The following is a 25,470-nucleotide window of genomic DNA, read 5'->3' as shown; positions in this document are numbered from 1 at the left end:
GGGATCCTTTCTCGAGGAGTTTCTCTCGAAAGAATTGAGTGGGAGGAAGATAGAACTTGATGAGGTTGTCGAACCTTTACTTCAACCAGAGAGTGATGCAACACAGAAAAATGTTTTCAATGGCGCCTACATCTGTTGAATAGGAAGTTAATGATAGTGATCATGAAGCTTCGGATCAAGTTGCTATCGAACCTCGTAGGTCGACAAGGATATGTACTACTCCTAAGTGGTACGGTAATCCTGTCTTAGATATCATGTTGTTAGACAACCATGAACCTACGAGCTATGGAGAAGCGATGGTGGGCCCGTATTCCGACAAATGGTTAGAAGCCATGAAATCCGAGATAGGATCCATATATCAGAACAAAGTATGGACTTTGGTGCACTTGCCCGATGATCAGCAAGCCATTGAGATAAATGGATCTTTAAGAAGAAGACGGACATGGGCGGTAATGTTACCGTCTATGAAGCTCGACTTGTGGGAAAGAGTCTTTTCACAAGTTCAAGGAGTTGACTATGATGAGAATTTCTCACCCGCAGCGATGCTTGAGTCCGTCGGAATCATGTTAGCATTAGCTATATTTTTCGATTATGAAATCTGACAGATGGATGTCAAAACAAGTTTTCTTACCAGTTTTCGTAAGAAAAAGTTGTATGTGATACAACAAAAGGTTTTGTCGATCCTAAGGATGCTAAAAGGTATGCTGGCTCCAGTGATCCTTCTATGGACTAGAGCAAGCATCTCGGAGTCAGAATACATGCTTTGATGGAGTGATCAAAGCTTTTAGGTTTATACAATGTTTGCTAGAAACTTGTATTTACAAGAATGTGAGTGGGAGAACTACAACATTTCTGATAAGTATATGTGGATGACATATTGTTGATCCGAAATAATGTAGAATTTCTGGAAAGCATTAACAGTTGTTTGAAGAGTGTTTTTCAAAGGAAGACCTGGATAAAGATGCTTACATATTGGGCATCAAGATCTATAGAGATAGATCAAGACGCCTATGATACTTTCAAAGAACGCACACCTTGACATGTTTTTGAAGGAGTTTAAAATAGATCAGTCAAAGAAGGGGTTCTTACCTGAGTTGTAAGGTGTGAAGTTGAGTAAGACTCAAAGATTGACCACGGCAGAAGAAAGAGGAAGGACGAAGGTCGTCCCCTATGCTCTTGTCATAGGCTCTATATGGTATGCCATGTTGAGTACCGCACCTGATGTGTACCTTGCCACATGTCTGGCAAGAGGGTACAAAGGTGATCTAGGAGTAGATCACCAGATAGCGGTCAAAATTATCCTTAGAGGAATAAGGAAATGTTTCTCGGTTATGGAGGTGATAAAGAGTTCGACGTAAAGAGTTACGTCGATGCAAGCTTAACACCTATCCGGATAGCTCTGAGTAGAGATACCGGATACGTATAATGGAGCAACAATTTGGAATAGCTCCAAGTGGAACGTGGTAGCAGCATCTACAATATGACATTAAGTTTTGCGAAATACATAGGGATCTGAATATGGCAAGACCCGTTGACTACAACCTCTCTCACAAGCATAACATGATCAAACCTAGAACTCATTGAGTGTTAATAACATAGTGATGTGAACTAGATTATTGAGTCTAGTAAACTCTTTGGATGTTGGTCACATGGCGATGTGACCTGTGAGTGTTAATCACATGGCGATGTGAACTAGATTATTGACTCTAGTGCAAGTGGGAGACTGTTGGAAATATGACCTAGAGGCAATAATAAATTAGTTATTATTATTATTATTATATTTCAATGTTCATGATAATCGTTTATTATCCATGCTAGAATTGTATTGATAGGAAACTCAAATACATGTGTGGATACATAGACAACACCATGTCCCTAGTAAGCCTCTAGTTGACTAGCTCGTTGATCAATAGATGGTTATGGTTTCCTGACCATGGACATTGGATGTCGTTGATGACGGGATCACATCATTAGGAGAATGATGTGATGGACAATACCCAATCGTAAGCCTAGCACAAAGATCATGTAGTTCGTATGCTAAAGCTTTTCTAATGTCAAGTATCATGTCCTTAGACCATGAGATTGTGCAACTCCCGGATACCATAGGAATACTTTGGGTGTGCCAAACGTCACAACGTAACTGGGTGGCTATAAAGGTACACTACAGGTATCTCCGAAAGTGTCTGTTGGGTTGGCACGAATCGAGACTGGGATTTGTCACTCCGTGTGACGGAGAGGTATCTCTGGGCCCACTCGGTAGGACATCATCATAATGTGCACAATGTGATCAAGGAGTTGATCACGAGATGATGTGTTACGGAACGAGTAAAGAGACTTGCCGGTAACGAGATTGAACAAGGCATCGGGATACCGACGATCGAATCTCGGGCAAGTACAATACCGCTAGACAAAGGGAATTGTATACGGGATTGATCGAATCCTCGACATCGTGGTTCATCCGATGAGATCATCGTGGAACATGTGGGAACCAACATGGGTATCCAGATCCCGCAGTTGGTTATTGACCGGAGAGTTGTCTCGGCCATGTCTGCATGACTCCCGAACCCATAGGGTCTACACACTTAAGGTTCGATGACGCTAGGGTTATAGGGAAAGTATGTACGTGGTCACCGAATGTTGTTCGGAGTCCCGGATGAGATCCCGGACGTCACGAGGAGTTCCGGAATGGTCCGGAGGTAAAGATTTATATATGGGAAGTCATCATACGGACACCGGAATAATTCGGGGGGTTACCGGTATTGTACCGGGACCACTGGAGGGGTTCCCGGGGTCCACCGGGAGGGTCCACCTGCCGGAGGGCCCTATGGGCTGTGTGTGGAGAGGGACCAGCCCCTTAGTGGTCTGGGCGCCTCCCCCCTAGGGCCCATGCGCCTAGGGTTTGGGAGAACCCTAAAGGGGGGGCGCCCCTCTTGCCTTGGGGGGCAAGGTCTCCCCCCTTGGCCGCCACCCTAGATGGGTTTTTGGGGCAGCCGCCACCCCTAGGGAGGGAACCCTAGATGGGGGCACAGCCCCTCCCCTTCCCCTATATATACTTGAGGTATTGGGGCTGCGAGAGACACGAGACCATCTCCCTCTTGGCGCAGCCCTACCTCTCTCCCTCCTCGTCTCTCGTAGTGCTTGGTGAAGCCCTGCTGGAGTTCCGTGCTCCTCCACCACCACCACGCCGTCATGCTGCTGCTGGACGGAGTCTTCCCCAACCTCTCCTTCTCCCCTTGCTAGATCAAGGCATGGGAGAAGTCACCAGGCTGCACATGTGTTGAACGCGGAGGCGCCGTGGTTCGGCGCTTAGATCGGAATCAACCGCGATCTGAATCGCTACGAGTACGACTCCTTCATCCGCGTTCTTGCAACGCTTCCGCTTAGCGATCTACAAGGGTATGTAGATGCACTCCCCTTCCCCTCGTTGCTAGATTACTCCATAGATTGATCTTGGTGATGCGTAGAAAATTTTAAATTTCTGCTACGATCCCCAACATCTTGTATAATGAATCTGGCCGTGGTGGCCTTAAAATTCTCAATCATATACCTAATCAGTAGTGTACGCATCTTAATAGATGGTATCTGTAGCATGCTGCGCAATGTTGTATCAGCCACTCTAGCACGTTGACCGCTCGATAGAGCTGCAACAAGCTTGCACCATTTCTCAACGGCGCATACTATTTCTCCATTCAGCTCGTCCATCATGTTGAAATAAAATATATAACTTCGTGACATTAGCGAATACTAAAGCAAAAATAACAATAGACATGCAAAAATATAAAACTTTCTGGCAGTAGTTAACACTAATGCAAAAATAACACTAATGCAAATACAAAACTAGCACCATGTATACTGCAACATGCAGGCAAGTGTGTGCTGACATGAGGCAATAAAAAAATAACTACAATTGGTAATTGAATTTACTTGCATCTGATCAAGTTCTTATTAACAGGGTGACAAATCGATCAGCTGTAAATAACTAGAGTCTATACCAATGGTACCTATTTGAGGTTCATCAACATCTAATGATAATAACTCTTTAATATTCTATTTGCACAATAATATAATTGGACCGTGTGACAAAAATAAAATTGGATCATGTGACAACAAATCTATTGCATCATGCTTCTCGAGAAACAACATCTTATTCTACCATGCTATGTAATAACCAAAGATTGTTTTCATCTACGCCATCTGGTCAGAACACATCTAGTCGAGTTGATAATAGTTGAAAATATGTGCTAAACCTAAGTCCATCAAAGAAACGAGATGGAGGAAGTAGCTTGGTATGAAGGCGCGAGGTAAGGAGGACAATTTACTTGATCGGTCGACGAAGATGAAAGAAGTCGGCGATGCGTTGTCGACGTAGTTCGTCGAGGTCGGCCTGCACGTGCGGATGACCTTGATCTTCTCAGGGTTTTTGTGGCGTGTGGGATGCGGCGGACGAAGCTGTCGACGACTCGCCGGCAGGAGGCGATCTAGTCGACGACATGTGTGAGGAGGAGGGGATTATATACGAGGTCGACTCCTAGGTCGTCGTAACTTCCCTATGGCCAATCTCGCGATCTATATTTTCCTCCGTTGAAGCGAGGCTGAACGTGCTCCTCAACCGTAGGGATTAGGAACATATGGATTAGCATGATCCCAGAATTGTGTAACAGAACGGCAACTACTCCCGTGATCGACGTGCGTGTGATCGACGTGCATGGAAAGCGCAGCATTCTGGGCCCCAACAATATGGATCCGACAGTTATTTGCGGTCTAGGCTGGCCCACCTACCTGCATTGTTTCTTCCCTCAAAATAAATATCATTGGTTCTTCCCTAAAAAAACTCGTTGTGACACCTATTAGTTATTGTATACTTGTATATGTTCAACAATATTTATAGTTTGTCTATCATTTCTACAATATTATACATTCAAATGTATTGTTCCTCTTTCCCTTTTAATTTGGTTTTCCTGTTATTTTATGTTTTCTCCTTCTTATTCCTATTATTTGTTCATGTTTCATAATTTCGTATCAGTTCTTCTCATTGTTTTCAATTTCATTTCTAATATGTACGATTAAATGTTGTCCTATTTATGACTTCCTAATTGGTGGGACTGGCAAGGAAAACCACTGTCAGACCTGCCCTCCGGCAGACCCGAATGGTCCTGCTTGTACATGGTGCATGTGGAAGCATGCATGAGATGACTGATGTCTACTACACAACCTTCTTCTTATAGACGTTGTTGGGCCTCCAAGTGCAGAGGTTTGTAGGACAGTAGCAAATTTCCCTCAAGTGGATGACCTAAGGTTTATCAATCCGTAGGAGGCGTAGGATGAAGATGGTCTCTCTCAAGCAACCCTGCAACCAAATAACAAAGAGTCTCTTGTGTCCCCAACACACCCAATACAACGGTAAATTATATAGGTGCACTAGTTCGGCGAAGAGATGGTGAAACAAGTGGTATATGGATAGTAGATAGAGGTATTTGTAATCTGAAATTATAAAAACAGCAATCTGTAGATAGAGTTATTCTTTCCAATCAATCCGTTCGGCTATTCCTATAAGTGTCACAAACAGCCCTAGAGTTCGTACTAGAATAACACCTTAATACACAAATCAACCAAAACCCTAATGTCACCTAGATACTCCAATGTCACCTCAAGTATCCGTGGGTATGATTATACGATATGCATCACACAATCTCAGATTCATCTATTCAACCAACACAAAGGACCTCAAAGAGTGCCCCAAAATTCTACCGGAGAATCACGACGAAAACATGTGCCAACCCCTATGCATAGGTTCATGGGTGGAACCCGCAAGTTGATCACCAAAAAATACATCAAGTGAATCACGTGGTATCCCATTGTCACCACAGATACGCACGGCAAGACATACATCAAGTGTTCTTAAATCTTTAAAGACTCAATCCGATAAGATAACTTCAAAGGGGAAACTCAATCCATTACAAGAGAGTAGAGGGGGAGGAGAAACATAAGATCCAACTACAATAGCAAAGCTCGCGATACATCAAGATCGTGCCTAATCAAGAACACGAGAGAGAGAGATCAAACAAATAGCTACTGGTACACACCCTCAGCCCCGAGGGAGAACTACTCCATCCTCGTCATGGAGAGCACCGGGATGATGAAGATGGCCACCGGAGAGGGATTCCCCCTCCGGCAGGGTGCCGGAACGGGTCTAGATTGGCTTTCGGTGGCTACGGAGGCATCTGGCGGCGGAACTCCTGATCTATTGTGCTCCCTCGTTTCTTTCCTGACGTGCACTCCAAGTCCATCAGGTTGCTTTCCTTCCAAAAATAAGTTCCGTGAAGTTTCAGGTCAATTGGACTCCGTTTGATTTTCCTTTTCTGCGATACTCTAATACAAGGTAAAAACATAAACTGGCACTGGGCTCTGGGTTAATAGGTTAGTCCCAAAAATGATATAAAAGTGTATAATAAAGCCCATAAACATCCAAAACAGTAGATAATATAGCATGGAGCAATCAAAAATTATAGATATGTTGGAGATGTATCAATGACCCCAACTTTTGGGACCATGTGGGGTTGGCCAATGTGGTCCCCCGGGCAAGGTGTGCACGAATTCGGACACAAAACGCACGTTGCGTCACGTGGGGCAGTGTTGTAGGGTTCTGTCGCCGGAGAAATCCTAGAAAACGCATTGAGTGTCGGAAATGAATGATACTTGTCATGCATGCATGCCATGGTCATCCTAGGGTATGCATAAAGTTTGGGATCATTTGGTGGGACCGTCAAGGAAAACCACTGTCAGACCAGCCCTCCGGCAAACCCGAATGGTCCTGCTTGTACATGGTGCATGTGGAAGCATGCATGAGATGACCCTAACTTTTGGGACCATGTGGGCTTGGACAATGTGGTCCCCCAAGCAAAGTGTGCACGAATTCGGACACAAAACGCACGTTGCGTCACGTGGGGGCAGTGTTGTAGGGTTCTGTCGCCGGAGAAACCCTAGAAAATGCATCGAATGTCAGAAATGAATGATACTTGTCATGCATGCATGCCATGGTCATCCTAGGGTATGCATAAAGTTTGGGATCATTTGGTGGGACCATTAAGGAAAACCACTTTCAGACCTGCCCTCCGGCAGACCCGAATGGTTCTACTTGTACATGGTGCATGTGGAAGCATGCATGAGATGACCCCAACTTTTGGGACCATGTGGGCTTGGCCAATGTGGTCCCCCAGGCAAGGTGTGCATGAATTCGGACACAAAACGCATGTTGCGTCACGTGGGGGCAGTGTTGTAGGGTTTTGTCGCCGGGAAACGCCTAGAAAATGCATTGAGTGACGGAAATGAATGATACTCGCCATGCATGCTTGCCATGGTCATCCTAGGGTGTGCATACAGTTTGGTCTCAATTGGTGAGACCGAGAAGATAAACCTGCTTCTAGTACATGGTGCATGTGGAGGCATGCATGTGATTGTCCCAACTAGATTTGATTTAATAATATTTCAAATATGAAACAGAAAAAAAATTATAATTAGGAAAGAGAACCATGAAAAGTGAAATAAAATACAACATTATATCATACATTATTTAAATTTATAGCTGTCAGAACAAAGAAAAGAGGAGAATATAGAAAACAGAAGAAAATTTTGAATGAATAAGTGCAATAAAAGACAACATATTATCTTACATTTAAAAAATAATTCAAATATAAAAAAGATAAGATCTATTAGAATGAAGAAGCGAAATAAAAGATAACATATTATCTTACATTTTCAAAATATTTCAAATATAAAGAAGAGAACAAATATTAGAATGAAGAAGTGAAATAAAACAGAACATTTTATCTTACAAACTAAAAATATTTCAATAATAATAAAGATAAGAAATATTATAATGAATAATTGAAATAAAACACACCATTTTAGTTTATATTTCATAAATATTATCAATATACAAAAGAGAACGAACAAATGAAATAAAACACAACAGAATTTGGCATGTTTTTTAAATTTTAGTAAACACTGTTAGAAATAATATAGAAAAAATAGATTTGATTTTAAATATTAGAAATATAAACAAGAAAATAAATTTTGGAGTTAAGAAGTGAAAAACAAAGAAAATATCAAACAGAGCAGCGCGCCGGTAAGGCTGCCCTGGGCCAGCCCGCCCGAATTGGGCCCAAGGCGGAGCTGCGCAGGGCGCATCGCAGTGCACAGCCGTTGGGTGGTGGGAGTTTAGTCCCACCTCGCCAAGCGAGAGAGCGCCGCACCGATTTATATACCCGGCTGCGACTCCCCTACCAAGCTCCTATCAGTTGCAGGCAGTACGTTGCCTAACTCTCGTCCCCGCTGCCCCGTGGGGCCTACTAGCAGCAGAGATATTATGCACCACGGGCCTGCATCCTGGCCCATGCACGGCAGGGTTCCTAGTCGTATGCACGTCGTGGAGTACGAATTCTCCTGCTCTGGTAGGTGGGCACTTTTTTGGAATATTGCCATGTGTATTGATCTTCAAATCACACACTGAATTATACACATGCTCACTTGCATTCAATACACATTTTTTTGCATATATGACAAGTTAATGTTTTGACCTTCAAGTCATCTAATAAATTTAACACATGCTCACTTACATGTAATACACATGGATATTAATTGGATTTCAACAAAAATGAGGCCGTGGTGTATGAATTCTCCTCCCACAAGCATGCCATGGTCATGGTACGGTGTGCAAAAAGTTTGGGACCATTTGGTGGGACCGTCAAGGAAAACCTCTTTCAAACTTGCCCTCCGGCAGACCTGAATGGTCCGGCTTGTACATGGTTCATGTGGAGGAATGCATGAGATGACCCCAACTTTTTGGGAGGACCTGGGCATGGCCAATGTGCCCCCCAGGCAAGGTGTGCACGAATTCGGACACAATACGCACGTTGCGTCATGTCGGGGCACTGTTCTAGGGTTTTATCACCGCAAAACGCCTACAAAATGCATAGAGTGTCAGAAATGAACGGTAGTTGCCAAACATGCTTGCTATGGTCATCGTAGGGTGTGCATAAAAGTTTGGTATCAATTGGTGAGACCGAGAAGAAGAACCTGCTTGTAGTACATGGTGCAAGTGGAGGCATACATGCGATTGTCCCAACTATATTTGATTTAATAATATTTCAAGTATGAAACAGAAAAGAAAATTTATAATTAGGAAAGACAGCTATGAAAATTGAAATATGAGACAACATTATATCATACATTATTTAAATTTATAACTGTCAGAACAAAGAAAAGAGGAGAATATAGAAAACAGAAGAAAAATTTGAATGAATAAGTGCAATAAAAGACAACATATTATCTTACATTTTGGAAATATTTCAAATATAAAGAAGAGAACAAATATTAGAATGAAGAAGTGAAATAAAAGGTAACATATTATCTTACATTTTGGAAATATTTCAAATATAAAGAAGAGAACAAATATTAGAATGAAGAAGTGAAATAAAACAGAACATTTTATCTTACAAATTAAAAATATTTCAAAAATAATAAAGATAAGAAATATTAGAACAAAGAATTGAAATAAAGCACACCATTTTAGTTTATATTTCGTAAATATTATCAATATACAAAAGAGAACGAACAAATGAAATAAAACACAACAAAATTTGGCATATTTTTTTTTAATTTTAGTAAACACTGTTAGAAATAATATAGAAAAAAGAGATTTGATTTTAAATATTAGAAATATAAACAAGAAAAGAAACAAAGAAAATATCAAACATATCAGCGCGCGGGTAAGGCTGCCCTGGGCCAGCCCGCCCGAACTGGGCCCAAGGCGGAGCCGCGCAGGGCACATCGCAGCGCACAGCCATTGGGTGGTGGGAGTTTAGTCCCACCTCATCAAGCGAGAGGGCGCCACATCGGTTTATATACCCGGCTGCGACTCCCCACCCAAGCTCCTATCAATTGCAGGCAGTACATTGCCTAACTCTCGTCCCCTCTGCCCCGTGGGCCCTACTAGCTGCAGGCCTGCATCCTGGCCCATGCACGGCAGGGTTCCTAGTCGTATGCAGGCCGTGGAGTATGAATTCTCCTGCTCTGGTAGGTGGGCACTTTTTTTGGGCATATTGCCATGTGTATTCTTCAAATCACACACTAAATTATACACATGCTCACTTGCATTCAATACACATTTTTTTGCATATATGACAAGTTAATGTTTTGAGCTTCAAGTCATCTAATAAATTTTACACATACTCACTTACATGTAATACACATGGATATTAATTGGGTTTCAACAAAAATGAGGCCATGGTGTATGAATTCTCCTCCCACAAGCATTCCATGGTCATGGTACGGTGTGCAAAAAGTTTGGGATCATTTGGTGGGTCCGGCAAGGAAAACCTCTTTCAAACTTGCCCTCCGGCAGACCCGAATGGTTCGGCTTGTACATGGTGCATGTGGGGTCACGCATGAGATGACCCCAACTTTTGGGAGCATGTGAGCATGGCCAATGTGGCCCCCCAGGCAAGGTGTGCACAAATTCGGACACAAAACGCACGTTGCATCACGCCGCAGCAGTGTTCTAGGTTTTTTTCGACCACCTCCAAATCACCTCAACTTTGGCACACATAATCTCTTGCACAAACGAATGTGGGTTTCCAAGGTTTTATATTTTTTTGAATTTTTAGTTAATTCATAATGCCCTCTAGACTGACTGGTCAAAACATCGGTCTATACCTCAGGGGGGATTGTAAAATATTCTTTTTCCAAATTTTCTTTCATAGGCATGATTGGCACATGCGGGTCACCATGTTCAAGAAAGTTTGGGTGATTTGGAGGTGGTGGGAAAAATCACATTTGTTCAAAAACTGGCTTAAGTCCAAATGGCCCCTCCGGAATGCGGTCATTTTTTCGACCACCTCCAAATCACCTCAACTTTGGCACACACGAACTCTTCCACAAACAAAGGTGGGTTTCCAAGGTTTTATATTTTTTTGAATTTTTTATTAATTTATAATGCCCTCTAGACTGACTGGTCAAAACATCGGTCTATACCTCAGGGGGGCATTGTAAAATATTGTTTTTCCAAAAAAAAATTCATAGGCATGATTGGCACATGTGGGTAACCATGTTCAAGAAAGTTTGTGTGATTTGGTGGTGGTGGGAAAAATCACATTTGTTCAAAACCTCACTTAAGTTAGACCAAATGGCCTCTCAGGAATGCGGTCATTTTTTCGACCACCTCCAAATCACCTCAACTTTGGCACACATGATCTCTTCCACAAACAAAGGTGCGTTTCCAAGGTTTTATATTTTTTCTGAATTTTTATTAATTTATAATGCCCTCTAGACTGACTGGTCAAAACATCGGTCTATACCTCAGGGGGCATTGTAAAATATTCTTTTTCCAAATTTTCTTTCATAGGCATGATTGGCACATGTGGGTCACCATGTACAAGAAAGTTTGTGTGATTTGGAGGTGGTGGGAAAAATCACATTTGTTCAAAAACTGGCTTAAGTTAGACCAAATGGCCCCTCCGGAATGCGGTCATTTTTTCGACCACCTCCAAATGACCTCAACTTTGGCACACATGATCTCTTGCACAAACATAGCTAGGTTTCCAAGGTTTTATATTTTTTTTGAATTTTTTATTAATTTATAATGCCCTCTAGACTGACTGGTCAAAACATCGGTCTATACCTCAGGGGGCATTGTAAAATATTCTTTTTCCAAATTTTCCTTCATAGGCATGATTGGCACATGTGGATCACCATGTTCAAGAAAGTTTGTATGATTTGGAGGTGGTGGGAAAAATCACATTTGTTCAAAAGCTGGCTTAAGTTAGACCAAATAGCCCCTCCGGAATGCGGTCATTTTTTCGACCACCTCCTAATCACCTCAACTTTGGCACACATGATCTCTTGCACAAACATAGGTGGGTTTTCAAGGTTTTATATTTTTTGAATTTTTTATTAATTTATAATGCCCTCTAGACTGACTAGTCAAAACATTGATCTATACCTATATGGGGCATTGTAAAATATTCTTTCTATTTTTTAAATTTTGTTAATTTATAATGGCCTCTTATATTGGTTTATTTTTTAATGCCCTCTTATATTTGTTTATTTTTTAATGCCCTCTTATTGTTTTGAATTTTTTTATTTATAAAGCTAGGGTTTCCAAGATGGCTAGGATGGCCCATGCTTTTCCTTTTGTTTATTTTTTTCTTTTTCCTTCACTTTACATAAAAATTACCCGAGCACTCAAAAAATAACATAAAAATTACATGACCCCTCAAATAATAACATACCAAAAATTCAAAAGGTATTTTTATCAAACACATCTTTTTGAATATTTATATTTTCTTTTCTTATAAATAAGTGACATTTTCAAAATTCTAATAAGTAGGGTAATATAACTTTATTACAAAATAAAGTAGATCTTATTTCAAATTCCTTTTTTGCACACATTATTTTTAACTAGTATTACATTACTCTTCTAAATTTACATTTAATTCCTTCACACTTTGATGATGGAATATTTGCTCTCTAATTGCAACATAGGTTCAAATGATGAAACATTTGATCTTTTTTCTTATTCAAATTATGCGTTGATGGAATGTGTGAGGATGAACAATTATCACTAACTTTACTAAACCCCATGTACTATAATTCATGACAGCCATTTTGGAACATTGCCACATTCAATATTTGGTATAATTGGCACATGGGCACAGCATGTTCCACTTGCCCACAGCATAGACAAGTGTTGCAGCATGTCTGAAGCAACACTGAAGCGCCATTTGTGATCATTGCACCATCGAAACAACAACTAAACATGAAGGAAGCATTCACCACCAATAAAGTTAAGGCCACACATATATAGATAGCATTCTAGGTTACCACCACAGGTAGCAGGCAGTTCACAACAGATCTAGTTCAGACACACAATACATTACATTACATTACATTAATATAGCTAGTTTCCAAGCAGTTCAGAGCCATATGCAGCTTTCCAAAAGTAAAACATCATCAAATATACTGATGATGAGTACGGCTTCCAGCTTCTGATGATCAGCATGATGTAGGACTAGAGGTTGGGGTTTCTCAGGACCTTTAGGAGGGCAGAATGCTGAGCCCTGATCTTGTACTCATGACTGGAGATCGATGTAGCCCGGCAATGTTCCATCAGATGCTCCAATAACCTAGACCTGGGCTTGGGCTTGCTGCAGTAGTGGCAGCGGTACTTTTTAGTCCTCCAGTTGTGGTACATACCAGGTCCTTGGGCCCTGATCTTCAACACCTCCTTCTCTTGAAAGGACTCGACGTTCCCCTCGACCACATCATCTCCAGATTCATACTGCACACATTAATGAATGACATTAATACGTTATGCATTCAAAAACTATAAACACGTAATACTAACTCAATGCACAAATATCATTTCAATTAGGCATTACCTCATATGGCTCATCTTCATCAGAGTCATATGGGTAGAACCTAGTCTTGTCCCACTTCCTCTTGTTGCCCACAAGATCCTCCTCCTGCTGCTATATTGTCAAACAAGCACATCAATTACAATGAATTGAATTGCAGTTCACAGAATGTCATTACAAACAAAATTGTGAATGTGAACCACATTGGTATGTTGCAAGTGACCAAATGCTTTCCTTATAAATACAGAATCTAAGCAATCAATCAACAAACAAATGATTTCCTTCATAAATGCTAATGAAAATGCAAGCTGGATTCTTGACATTCCCTGGATTAACCCAACACTTCTCTTTTGAGGGAATTCCCCCCCCCCCACACACACTACTTAATGGAAACATATAGTATATTTTGTTGCTAGGATCCTGCCTTGGAATGTTTACTTCACACTTTACATATAGTATATACTAATTATAGAAGCCAACTACAAATTTTAATATGCACAAATTACTATTTTTGGGATAATGCAGCAAAGCTCCTACGCATATTAACATAATGCAGTAGTTAATTAGGTACAACTTCAACTATAAATGCATACATCTCCAACAAACATCTAAAATTTCATTACTTACCTAAACAACAACAAATTATACTATAGATGAATCTTGTATCATCTAGATCAATTCATTGGCACATCAAAATTAATGCATTCCAAGTATCATTGAACCACAGATCAAATCAAATAATCATAAATGTCAGCAGCATTGAACTACAGATCTAATAATCATATGACATCTATCTGACCTTAAATTCCCCCTTAAATAAGGTATTCAACCTCATACTAATTAAATTCTAACAAGCAAAAATTCCACTACTAATCTAATAAGCATCTGAAAAAACCCCAAGATGCTTTTATCTCTGAAGCAACGACATTGCAGAGGATGTTCAATGCTGTAAATATCTCTGAAGCAACGGCAAAATTCCACTACTAACCCAAACTAAATAAGCATAGACTGCCCCTTCCCCTCGAGCACGCTTCCCCTCTCCTTCAGAAGCCCCAATCCAACACAAACAAATCCAGCCCTTGAGAAGCTCTTTTTGATTAACATGACAACACCCATTACATGAGCACATCCTTCACTATATTTACAACCAAACTAATGCACCATCTAATCACCTCAGGTAGACAATTTCCAAAAACACAAGGCCATGCACAACCCATCTCATAGCCTTTGCCTGACAGGCATCAATCAAGCATCAAATAACTGCAACTATGACAACATGCATCAATCAAGCATCTAAGAATTGCAACTATGACACGCATAATCCCTAGAACTAAGCATCCATTTAATTAATCATCAAGCCAAAGAACTAAACCAGGCACCAACCCAAACCAATAGAGAAGTATATATTTAACTAATCCATCGTCTAATCCTCAAGCCAAACACCTAAAGAATTGCAAAAATTCCACTACTAATCTAGTAAGCATCTGAAAAAAAACCATCCCTCAATCCGGCTACTTCTAACCTAATCAAATAATCATATGTGGTCCACCATTCTTGCACGAATCAAATACAGAAAACCCTAATGCAGAGAAAACCCTACCTCCAACAAATCTAACCAAACAAAGTTCTGGCCACAAACCCTACAATCTAAAAACTACCAACTAAAAGTGATAAGCAGATACCTTCTGCTCCGCCTCCTCCTCGCCGGAGCCGGCCTCCACCTTCTCCACCTCGTGCGCCTCGCCAGAGCCCGCCCCCACCTTCTGCGCCTCACCAGAGCCCGCCCCCACCTTCTGCGCCTCGCCAGAGCCCGCCTCCACCTTTTGCGCCTTGCCGGAGATCGCCAGAGCGGGCTCATCTGGCAGGACCGCGCCGCTACAGCCCGCCCCCGCCTTCTCCAGATCTCCAGCAGAGGGAGCACCGCGCTGGACGCCGACACGCCCCCTCACAAAGGTGCCCGCAGCAACCTGCCGCGCCTGCTCCACTAGATCTGCGCCCCAATCAGGGCGCTTGCCTCCTGCGTCCGCCATGGCGATGGAGAGGATGCGGTGAGGGAGACGAGGAGGTTGGAGAGGAGAGGGAGTGGGGAGTGGGGAGTGGAGAGAGGGAGACGATGCGGCGCAGGAGGAAATGGTGGGTGATGCGGCCGGAGGTGGTTGCCGTCCACATTTATATGATGGGACAGTTTTGGCAACAACCCGTGACACGTGGTGCCCCACGCGCGGGCGGCTTCACGCGTGCACGAAAGGCCGCCGTATACAAACAAATACAAATACGGCCGGGCATACGATCTAACGGGGCCCGTACGGGCCTCCCAGGGCTCCTCGACGGCTATACGCAGGGGCAACAAAGACGATTGTGCCCCTCGTTATGAATCGTTTTTGGTTCATCCTGGTCGTCAATGTGTTTTTCCACCTCGTGTTCAGCCCAGGGGGGAGCACCGGAGCAGAAACGGACGTACTCAACTTTTCCATAGAAGGGCAGCGCCCATTTGCCGACCTGTCTCCACACGTAGCTCGTCATGTCGAAGGCATACGTGCCTATGCCATGTTCCGCAGACGATATGCAGATGGTGGAGCTGTCGACCACTGCATAGCAACTCTTGGTGATGGACGTTAGGAACGGCGGCCCCGGCAGGTCACGCCACCTCCAGCCGCCGTCTTGGTGGCGGGCCAGGACTTCGAAGGAGCCGTTGACGTTGGAGTTGCCTGACAAGTCAAGGACGAAGAGAGACGATCTTCGGTCTGCTTGTTCGGTACGATCGACGGCCGGATCGGGCTGGGTCATGGTCTCATGGAGAGGCTCATGCCAAATCCCAAAAGATACTTGCGTGAATTCATGGGAGCTATGGCCGCGAAGGTGCCCTCGTCAGTGTTGTAGAGTGATGTCTTACAAGAGTCGTCGGTGAAAACGATGATGTCTCTTCCAAGTAGAGAGAAAGAATCGTGGCCCATAGAAAGACAAGGTGTTGTGCTAGACGTCGGATGAAAACAGATTTCCGGCTTAGGCGGAACCCTCAAGCGCTCTATCATTGACAACCCTCCTGGTTTACTACTCTTCTTCTTCGTTTTTGCAGCTTGTGCTGCTGCTTCTCGTGCTTGTGCCGACGGGTAGAAGAGGTACTTTAAGGGGTCCAGGCGGTGAAGCGATTACATGCTATGGTTGTAGTCTTGCACCATCAGATTCACGAACCGAGGACGGTTCATCCTCTCCAAACTCCAAACTGAACAATCCAATTCCTAATGACCCCTGGGCAGTTGGAGCAATGCTACACTCCTGGAGAAATCTATTACGGGGTTCACGGACTAGCTGGCGTGGGCGATTGGGATTGGATACGAGGGGAGGTTGGGCCCCACCCCCACTGAAAATTAGGGGGCTGAGAGATTAGTTAGAAGGAAAGTAAAAGCCCGTAATGGGTCCGTGTGTGTAGGATTATTGTGGGTAGTTGTGTGCAGTGACTGCAGTCAAACATGTAAATCAAGCAAATTTTACAACCGAGCCGGACGGGGAATTACACAGAGCAATACCTGAATCTGATGATTTACAGCGGATCAGAGGATCTAGTCTGATCTCTGATGCGCTGGATAGGGCGAGGGGGCCGGCAACCACGACCATATGTCTTAGGCTACTCATAGTGGGGAGTAACATACACTAGTGTCATGCATATGACACTAGTCTATGTTACTACCTTCATAATAGGGAGTAACATAGAAGTGGTGTCATAGGTGGTTGTATTTATTAGCTTATAGACTCATCTTGTCTTGGAAAGTGTTGTGTTATGGTAACAGATTATGTTACACTAAACACCTCTCTCCTCACTAATTACATGCCACATAGGCAAACTTATCTTGAAGTGCGTTATGTTACTAGCTAAGTTACTCCCACTATGACCAGCCTTACAACAGGCACGCAGATAGACAGCGGGAGATCCGGCCGGCTGCGTTCGGGAGTCGCGAGCACGAGCAGATAATTTGGAGAATCTGGCAAAATAGGCGGCGGAGCCGCAGTAAGACTATTCGGATGCAATCCTAGGTCACGCCATTCAACCTGTTTTTGTAGGGTAGCAAAATATATGTCCTTTGCCGCAGAGTAAACGACAATTCCATATATTTTTATGTGTGAGTTAATTCCATTTTACCCCTATTTTCGGTTTGTGGCAGATAGCATCCCATATTTATACCCTATTTAAGCAAACGTATGCTACATTATACCTCATTTAGTGTTTTTCTCAATTTTGATGTTGACTGGACGTGCCACATTCGTGGTTTTTCAGTTTCTCTGGTTTCGCTGGTTTTTTCGTGTTGTAGACAACCGATCGAACCAGATCTAGTCGCCGAAGCATACCCCCCAACCCGCTGATGACCCACAAGTATAGGGGTCTATCGTAGTCCTTTCAATAAGTAAGAGTGTCGAACCCAACGAGGAGCAGAAGGAAATGATAAGCGGTTTCCAGCAACGTATTCTCTGCAAGTACTGAAATAAGTGGTAACAGATAGTTTTGTGATAAGATAATTTGTAATGAGCAACAAGTAACAAAAGTAAATAAGGTGCAGTAAGGTGGCCCAATCATTTTTGTAGCAAAGGACAAGCCTGGACAAACTCTTATAAGATGTAAAGCGCTCCCGAGGACACATGGGAATATCGTCAAGCTAGTTTTCATCACATTCATATGATTCGCGTTCGGTACTTTGATAATTTGGTATGTGGGTGGACCGGTGCTTGGGTGCTGCCCTTACTTGGACAAGCATTCCACTTATGATTAACCTCTATTGCAAGCATCCGCAACTACAACAAAAGTATTAAGGTAAACCTAACCATAGCATGAAACATATGGATCCAAATCAGCCCCTTACGAAGCAATGCATAAACTAGGGTTTAAGCTTCTGTCACTCTAGCAACCCATCATCTACTTATTACTTCCCAATGCCTTCCTCTAGGCCCAAATAATGGTGAAGTGTCATATAGTCGATGTTCACACAACACCACTAGGAGACAACATACATCTCATCAAAATATCGAATGAATACCAAATTCACATGACTACTAATAGCAAGACTTCTCCCATGTCCTCAGGAACAAAAGTAACTACTCAGAAAGCATAAACATGTTCATAATCAGAGGGGTATTAATATGCATATAGGATCTGAACATATGATCTTCCGCCAATTAAACCAACTAGCATCAACTACAAGGAGTAATTAACACTACTAGCAACCTACTAGCACCAATCCCAGACTTGGAGACAAGAATTGGATACAAGAGATGAACTAGGGTTTTGAGATGAGATGGTGCGGATGAATATGTTGATGGAGATTGCCCTCTCCTGATGAGAGGAGCGTTGGTGATGATGATGGCGATGATTTCCCCCTCCGGGAGGGAAGTTTCCCCGGCAGAACAGCTCCGCCAGAGCCCTAGATTGGTTCCGCCTCATGGCGGCAGAGTTTCGTCCGAGAAGATGGCTTATGATTTTTTTCCATCGAAAGACTCCATATAGCAGAAGATGGCCACCGGAGGGCCACCAGGGGGCCCACGAGGTAGGGGGGCGCGCCCAGGGGGTAGGGCGCGCCCCCCACCCTCATGGGCAGGGTGTGGCCCCCTGGTGAAGTTCTTGCTCTCAGTATTTTTTATATATTTGGAAAACATCTTACGTGAAGTTTCAGGACTTTTGGAGTTGTGCAGAATAGGTCTCTAATATTTGCTCCTTTTCCAGCCCAGAATCCCAGTTGCCGGCATTCTCCCTCTTTATGTAAACCTTGTAAAATAAGAGAGAATAGGCATAAGTATTGTGACATAATGTGTAATAACAGCCCACAATGCAATAAATATCGATATAAAAGCATGATGCAAAATGGACGTATCAACTCCCCCAAGCTTAGACCTCGCTTGTCCTCAAGCGAAAAGCCGAAATCGAAAAATATGTCCACATGTTTAGAGATAGAGGTGTCGATAAAAATAAAATACGGACATGAGGGCATCATGATCATTCTTAGAACAACAACTTATATGATTCTTGTTATATAATCTCTAATTCTAGAGTAATAATTCAATCACAATATCAAGTATGGATCGTAAACTTCATTGAAAACTAACAACTACAATCTCAGTCATTGAAGCAATTGCAATTTATCATAACATAGTAAAGAGTCAATGTATAAGAGCTTTTCAGCAAGTCCACATACTCAACTATCATATAATGTTTCACAATTGCTGACACTCACGCAATACCTATGGGTATGGAGTTTTAATCGGACACAGAGAAAGATAGGGGCTTATAGTTTTGCCTCCCAACGTTTTACCTCAAGAGTAATGTCAACAGTAATAGTTCATGAAAACTCACATCCAATTAGCCATATATACCAGGATCTTTCCAACATATTGTGCTTGCCAAAGGATAAAATGTAAGAAGGAAGGGTGAAGATCACCATGACTCTTATGCAAGGTAGGGGATAAAAGTAAAAGATAGGCCCTTCGTAGAGGGAAGCAGAGCTTGTCATGCGCTTTTATGGTTGGATGCACAAAATCTTAATGCGAAAGAACGTCACTTTATATTGCCACTTGTGATATGGACCTTTATTATGCAGTCTATCGCTTTTATTACTTCCATATCACACGCTCGTATAAAGCTTATTTCCTCCACACCAATCAATCATACATATTTAGAGAGCAATTTTTATTGCTTGCATCGATGATAACTTACTTGATGGATCTTACTCAATCCATAGGTAGATATGGTGGACTCTTATGGCAAGACTGGTTTAAGGGTATTTGGAAGCACAAGTAGTATCTCTACTTGGTGCAATGAATTTGGCTAGCATGAGGGGGAAAGGCAATCTCATCATGTTGGAAGATCCAAGACAATATAATTTATCTCAGATGTAAGAAAACATAACCCATTACGTTGTCTTCCTTGTCCAATGTCAACTCTTTAGCATGTCATATCTTAATGAGTTCTCACAATCATAAAAGATGTCCAAGATAGTATATTTATATGTGAAGACCTCTCTTTCTTTATTACTTCCTATTAATTGCAACGATGACCAAAACTGTGTTTGTCAACTCTCAACAACTTTTATTCATCATACTCTTTCTATGTGAGCTCGTTACTCTCCATAAGACTCATATGATCTCTTTGTTTCTTTTTATTTCTTTCTCTTTTATTTTATTCCTTTAGGATCATGGAAAAATAATCAAGCCCTTGACTCGACACTAATCTTTATTATATAGCTCACAGACTCGATTACATAGAAGAATAATAAAGCGAAACTCACAACTAAATCATACTAAGAACTTTTATTCTACTAGATCAAGATATTATCAAAAGGATCGAACTAAGAAAAATGGTAAAGATAAAGGTGATGATGATACGATACCGGGGCACTCCCCCAAGCTTGGCAGTTGCCAAGTGGAGTGCCCATACCCGATTATGTCTCTCTTTTCGGGGATGGTGATGTGATATTCTTGGCGATGATGCCCCTCAAGATACGATTCTCCTCCTCAAGCTTGTTGACTTGCTGCTTGAGGTCCATTATTTCCTTTCGGAGTTTTCCTGTAACAGCCAAAGCTCCCGGCACCCAAGGGTGCTGCATAGCTGCGGGAGAACCAGTGACACTCTTTTTCATATTCTCATAAGAAAGAAATCTAACATTGGAAGGGATAACCGAGTTTGGAATAGCTGAGCTCTGCAGTTCTCCCATTGTGAATCCAACTTGGAGGCGGGAAGTGACTTCTTGATCCTCTTCCATGGCATCTATCCTCTTCAAATCAGCCTCCATCTCTTCCTCTGTTGCTGGCCCAGAGGGGTCGACATGATTGTTTGTCGTTGATCTTGGTGCCGGATGAGACACCCGGCTCTCCTCGACTGACTCTTGTGAAGACATCCAGCTCTAATCTGCAGCAGCAACAACTCAAAACACAAACAGGAGATAATTGCATGATATGGGAGTCAAAACCTTCGGGAGATTATATAATGAATTTTTACCGACCAAAATATGTGTCGTGTACGAAAACGGAGTCCGGAGAGCACACGAGGTGCCCACGATGTAGGGGGCGCGCCCAGTAGGGTAGGGCGCGCCCTCCACCCTCGTGGAGCCCTCGTGTCCTTCCTGGACTGCTGCTTATTTTTCTATTTTTTTAAATATTCCAAAACAGAGAAATATTGCCTTAAAAACTGTTTTGGAGTCAGTTTGCTTACCGTACCACATATCTATTCCTTTTCGGAGTCTGAAACGTTCCGTAAAGTGTCCCTTATGTATTCCTCTGGGGTTACGGTTTCGATAACATTGGTTTCAACATTTATGGGATTACCTGAGATATAGTGTTTGATTCTTTGACTGTTCACCACCTTTGGATTTGTGCCTTCGAAGTTGTTGATTTTTATGGCACCGGAACGGTAGACCTCCTCGATAACGTAAGGACCTTCCCATTTAGACAGAAGCTTTCCTTCAAAAAATCTTAAACGAGAGTTGTATAGCAATACATAATCACCTACATTAAACTCACGCTTTTGTATCCTTTTATCATGACATCTTTTAACTTTTTCTTTAAACAACTTGGCGTTTTCGTAGGCTTGGGTTCTCCATTCATCAAGTGAGCTAATATCAAAAAACCTCTTCTCACCGGCAAGTTTAAAATCATAATTAAGTTCTTTAATAGCCCAATAAGCCTTGTGTTCTAGTTCGAGAGGTAAGTGGCATGCTTTTCCATAGACCATTTTATACGGAGACATACCCATAGGATTTTTATATGCAGTTCTATAGGCCCATAATGCATCATCAAGTTTCTTGGACCAATTCTTTCTAGACCTATTAACAGTCTTTTGCAAAATTAATTTGAGTTCTCTATTACTCAATTCTACTTGACCACTGGACTGAGGGTGATAAGGAGATGCAATTCTATGATTAACATCATATTTAGCAAGCATTTTACGGAAAGCACCATGAATAAAATGTGAACCACCATCAGTCATTAAATATCTAGGGACTCCAAATCTTGGGAAATAACTTCTTTAAGCATTTTAATAGAAGTGTTATGATCAGCACTACTAGTTGGAATAGCTTCTACCCACTTAGTAACGTAATCAACAACAACTAAAATATGTGTATATCCATTAGAGGAAGGAAAGGGTCCCATATAGTCAAAGCCCCAAACATCAAACGGTTCAATAACAAGTGAATAATTCATAGGCATTTCTTGACATCTACTAATATTACCAATTCTTTGATATTCATCACAAGATAAGACAAGCTTACGGGCATCCTTGAAGAGAGTAGGCCAATTAAAACCAGATTGCAGTACCTTATGTGCAGTTCTATCTCCAGCATGGTGTCCTCCATAAGCTTCGGAGTGACACTTGCGTAGGATCTGTTCCTGTTCATGCTCAGGTACACAATGTCTAATAACACCATCTACTCCTTCTTTATAAAGATGTGGGTCATCCTAAAAGTAATGCCTCAAATCATAGAAGAACTTTTTCTTTTGCTGGTATGTGAAACTAGGTGGTATAAACTTAGCAACAATGTAATTAGCATAATCAGCATACCATGGAGCAGAATGAGAAGCATTTATGACATTTAATTGCTCATCAGGGAAGCTATCATCAATAGGTAGTGGGTCATCAAGCACATTTTCTAACCTAGACAAGTTGTCTACAACGGGGTTCTCAACTCCTTTTCTATCAACAATATGCAAATCAAATTCTTGTAGCAAGAGAACCCATCTAATAAGTCTAGGTTTAGCATCTTTCTTTTCCATAAGATATTTAATAGCAGCATGATCAGTATGAATAGTTACTTTAGAATCAACAATATAAGGTCTAAACTTATCACAAGCAAATACAACTGCTAAGAATTCTTTTTCAGTGGTAGCATAATTTCTTTGAGCATTGTCTAGAGTTTTACTAGCATATTGAATAACATTTAGTTTCTTATCAACTCTTTGTCCTAGAACAGCACCTACAGCATAATCACTAGCATCACACATAATTTCAAAGGGTAAATTCCAGTCAGGTGGCTGAACAATAGGTGTAGAAATCAATGCTTTCTTAAGTATTTCAAATGCTTCTACACAATCATCATCAAAGACAAATGGTATATCTTTTTGTAATAAATTAGTGAGAGGCCGAGAAATTTTTGAGAAGTCCTTATTGAACCTCCTATAAAAACCGGCATGACCAAGAAAACTTCTTATACCTTTAGTGTCCTTGGGACATGGCATCTTTTCAATAGCATCAACCTTGGCTTTATCAACTTCAATACCTCTTTCAGAAACTTTATGCCCCAAGACAATACCTTCATTCACCATAAAGTGGCACTTTTCCCAATTCAAGACAAGATTAGTTTCTTCACATCTCTGCAAAACTCGATTAAGGTTGCTCAAGCAATCATCAAAAGAAGATCCATAGACGGAAAAGTCGTCCATGAAAACCTCACAAATGTTTTCACAAAAGTCAGACAATATAGCCATCATGCATCTTGAAAGGTAGCAGGTGCATTACATAAACCAAAAGGCATACGTCTATAAGCAAAAGTACCAAAAGGGCATGTAAAACTAGTCTTTGATTGATCTTTAGCTGACACATGTATTTGAGAGAAACCGGAATAACCATCTGGAAAGCAAAAATGTGTATGTTTGGACAATCTTTCTAGCATTTGATCGATAAAAGGTAAGGGGTAATGATCCTTTTTAGTAGCCTTATTTAATTTCTGGAAATCAATTAACATTCTATAACCTGTAATAATTCTTTGAGCAATCAATTCATCTTTATCATTAGGAACAACAGTAATACCTCCCTTCTTAGGGACACAATGGACAGGGCTTACCCACTAACTATCGGCAACGGGATAAATTATACCTGCCTCAAGGAGCTTTAGTATCTCCTTTCTTACCACTTCTTTCATTTTAGGATTCAGTCGGCGTTGATGATCACGAACTGGTTTAGCATCTTCTTCCAAATTAATTTTATGTTGACATAGAGTGGGACTAATGCCCTTAAGATCATCAGGAGTATACCCAATAGCAGCACGGTGCTTCTTCAGAGTTTTCAATAATCTCTCTTCTTCATGCTCTGAAAGGTTAGCACTAATAATAACAGGATATATCTTTTTCTCATCAAGATAAGCATATTTAAGAGTATTAGGTAACGGTTTAAGCTCAAACACGGGATCACCCTTGGGTGGAGGAGGATCCCCTAGGATTTCAACAGGTATTTTTTTTCAGAATAGGTTCCTGTTTAAAGAATACTTCATCTAATTCCCTTCTTTCATTCATAAACATATCATTTTCATGGTCTAGCAAATATTGTTCTAAAGGATCACTAGGAGGTACGGCAATAGAAGCAAGACCAATAATTTCATCCTTACTAGGTAATTCTTCTTCACGGTGTTGTCTACTAAATTTAGAAAAATTAAATTCATGAGTCATATCATCTAAACTGATAGTAACAACATCTCTTTTGCAATCTATGGTAGCATTAACAGTATTTAAGAAGGGTCTACCAAATATAATGGGACAAAAGCTATCTTGTGGGGAACCAAGAACAAGAAAACAAGCAGGATATTTAGTTTTCCCACACAAGACTTCAACATCTCTAACAATTCCCATTGGTGAAATAGTATCTCGATTGGCAATTTTAATTGTGACATCAATATCTTCCATCTCAGCAGGTGCAATATCATGCATAACTTCTTTGTATAAGGAATAAGGTATTGCACTAGCACTAGCACCCATATCACATAAGCCATGATAACAATGATCTCCTATTTTAACAGAAATAATAGGCATGCCTACCACAGGTCTAGGTTTATCTTTATCACGGGGTTTAGCAATTCTAGCAGTTTCATTACAGAAATAAATAACATGCCCATCTATATTATCAGACAAGAGGTCTTTAACGATAGCAATATTAGGTTCAACTTTAACTTGCTCAGGAGGTGTATATGTTTTAATATTGCTTTTACGAACCACAGTTGAAGCTTTAGCATGATCCTTTGTCCTAACAGGGAAAGGTGGTTTCTCAACATAAGAAGTAGGAACAATAGGATCATTATAAGTAATAGTCTTT

General features: G+C 41.5%; 1 protein-coding gene across 1 annotated transcript; it reads right to left on the bottom strand.

Annotated features, from left to right (window-relative positions):
* Positions 1-13,066: 13,066 nt before the first annotated feature.
* Positions 13,067-15,442, bottom strand: LOC147972913 (uncharacterized). The gene is made up of 3 exons (XM_087524506.1): positions 15,095-15,442; positions 13,437-13,520; positions 13,067-13,336 (listed from the first exon to the last, which is right to left on the bottom strand). The coding sequence occupies exons 1-3, from the start codon at positions 15,440-15,442 to the stop codon at positions 13,067-13,069; spliced, it is 702 nt and encodes a 233-aa protein (XP_087380632.1).
* Positions 15,443-25,470: the final 10,028 nt, after the last annotated feature.

This window comes from Triticum urartu, chromosome 5A (assembly GCF_056163025.1).
Source record: "Triticum urartu cultivar PI428250 chromosome 5A, HENAU_Tu73, whole genome shotgun sequence".
NCBI classification, from domain to species: Eukaryota; Viridiplantae; Streptophyta; class Magnoliopsida; order Poales; family Poaceae; genus Triticum; species Triticum urartu.
Note: the sequence above shows the minus strand (reverse complement) of the source record. Positions and strands in the feature narration are given on the sequence as shown.

Excerpts from the sequence above, each read along its gene's own strand:
- LOC147972913 (XM_087524506.1), bottom strand. The coding sequence starts at position 15,442 with ATGGCGGACGCAGGAGGCAAGCGCCCTGATTGGGGCGCAGATCTAGTG. Across the intron at positions 13,521-15,094 it reads AGGAGGAGGCGGAGCAGAAG|GAGGAGGATCTTGTGGGCAA; the intron begins GTATCTGCTTAT and ends ATATAGCAGCAG. Across the intron at positions 13,337-13,436 it reads ATGAAGATGAGCCATATGAG|TATGAATCTGGAGATGATGT; the intron begins GTAATGCCTAAT and ends TAATGTGTGCAG.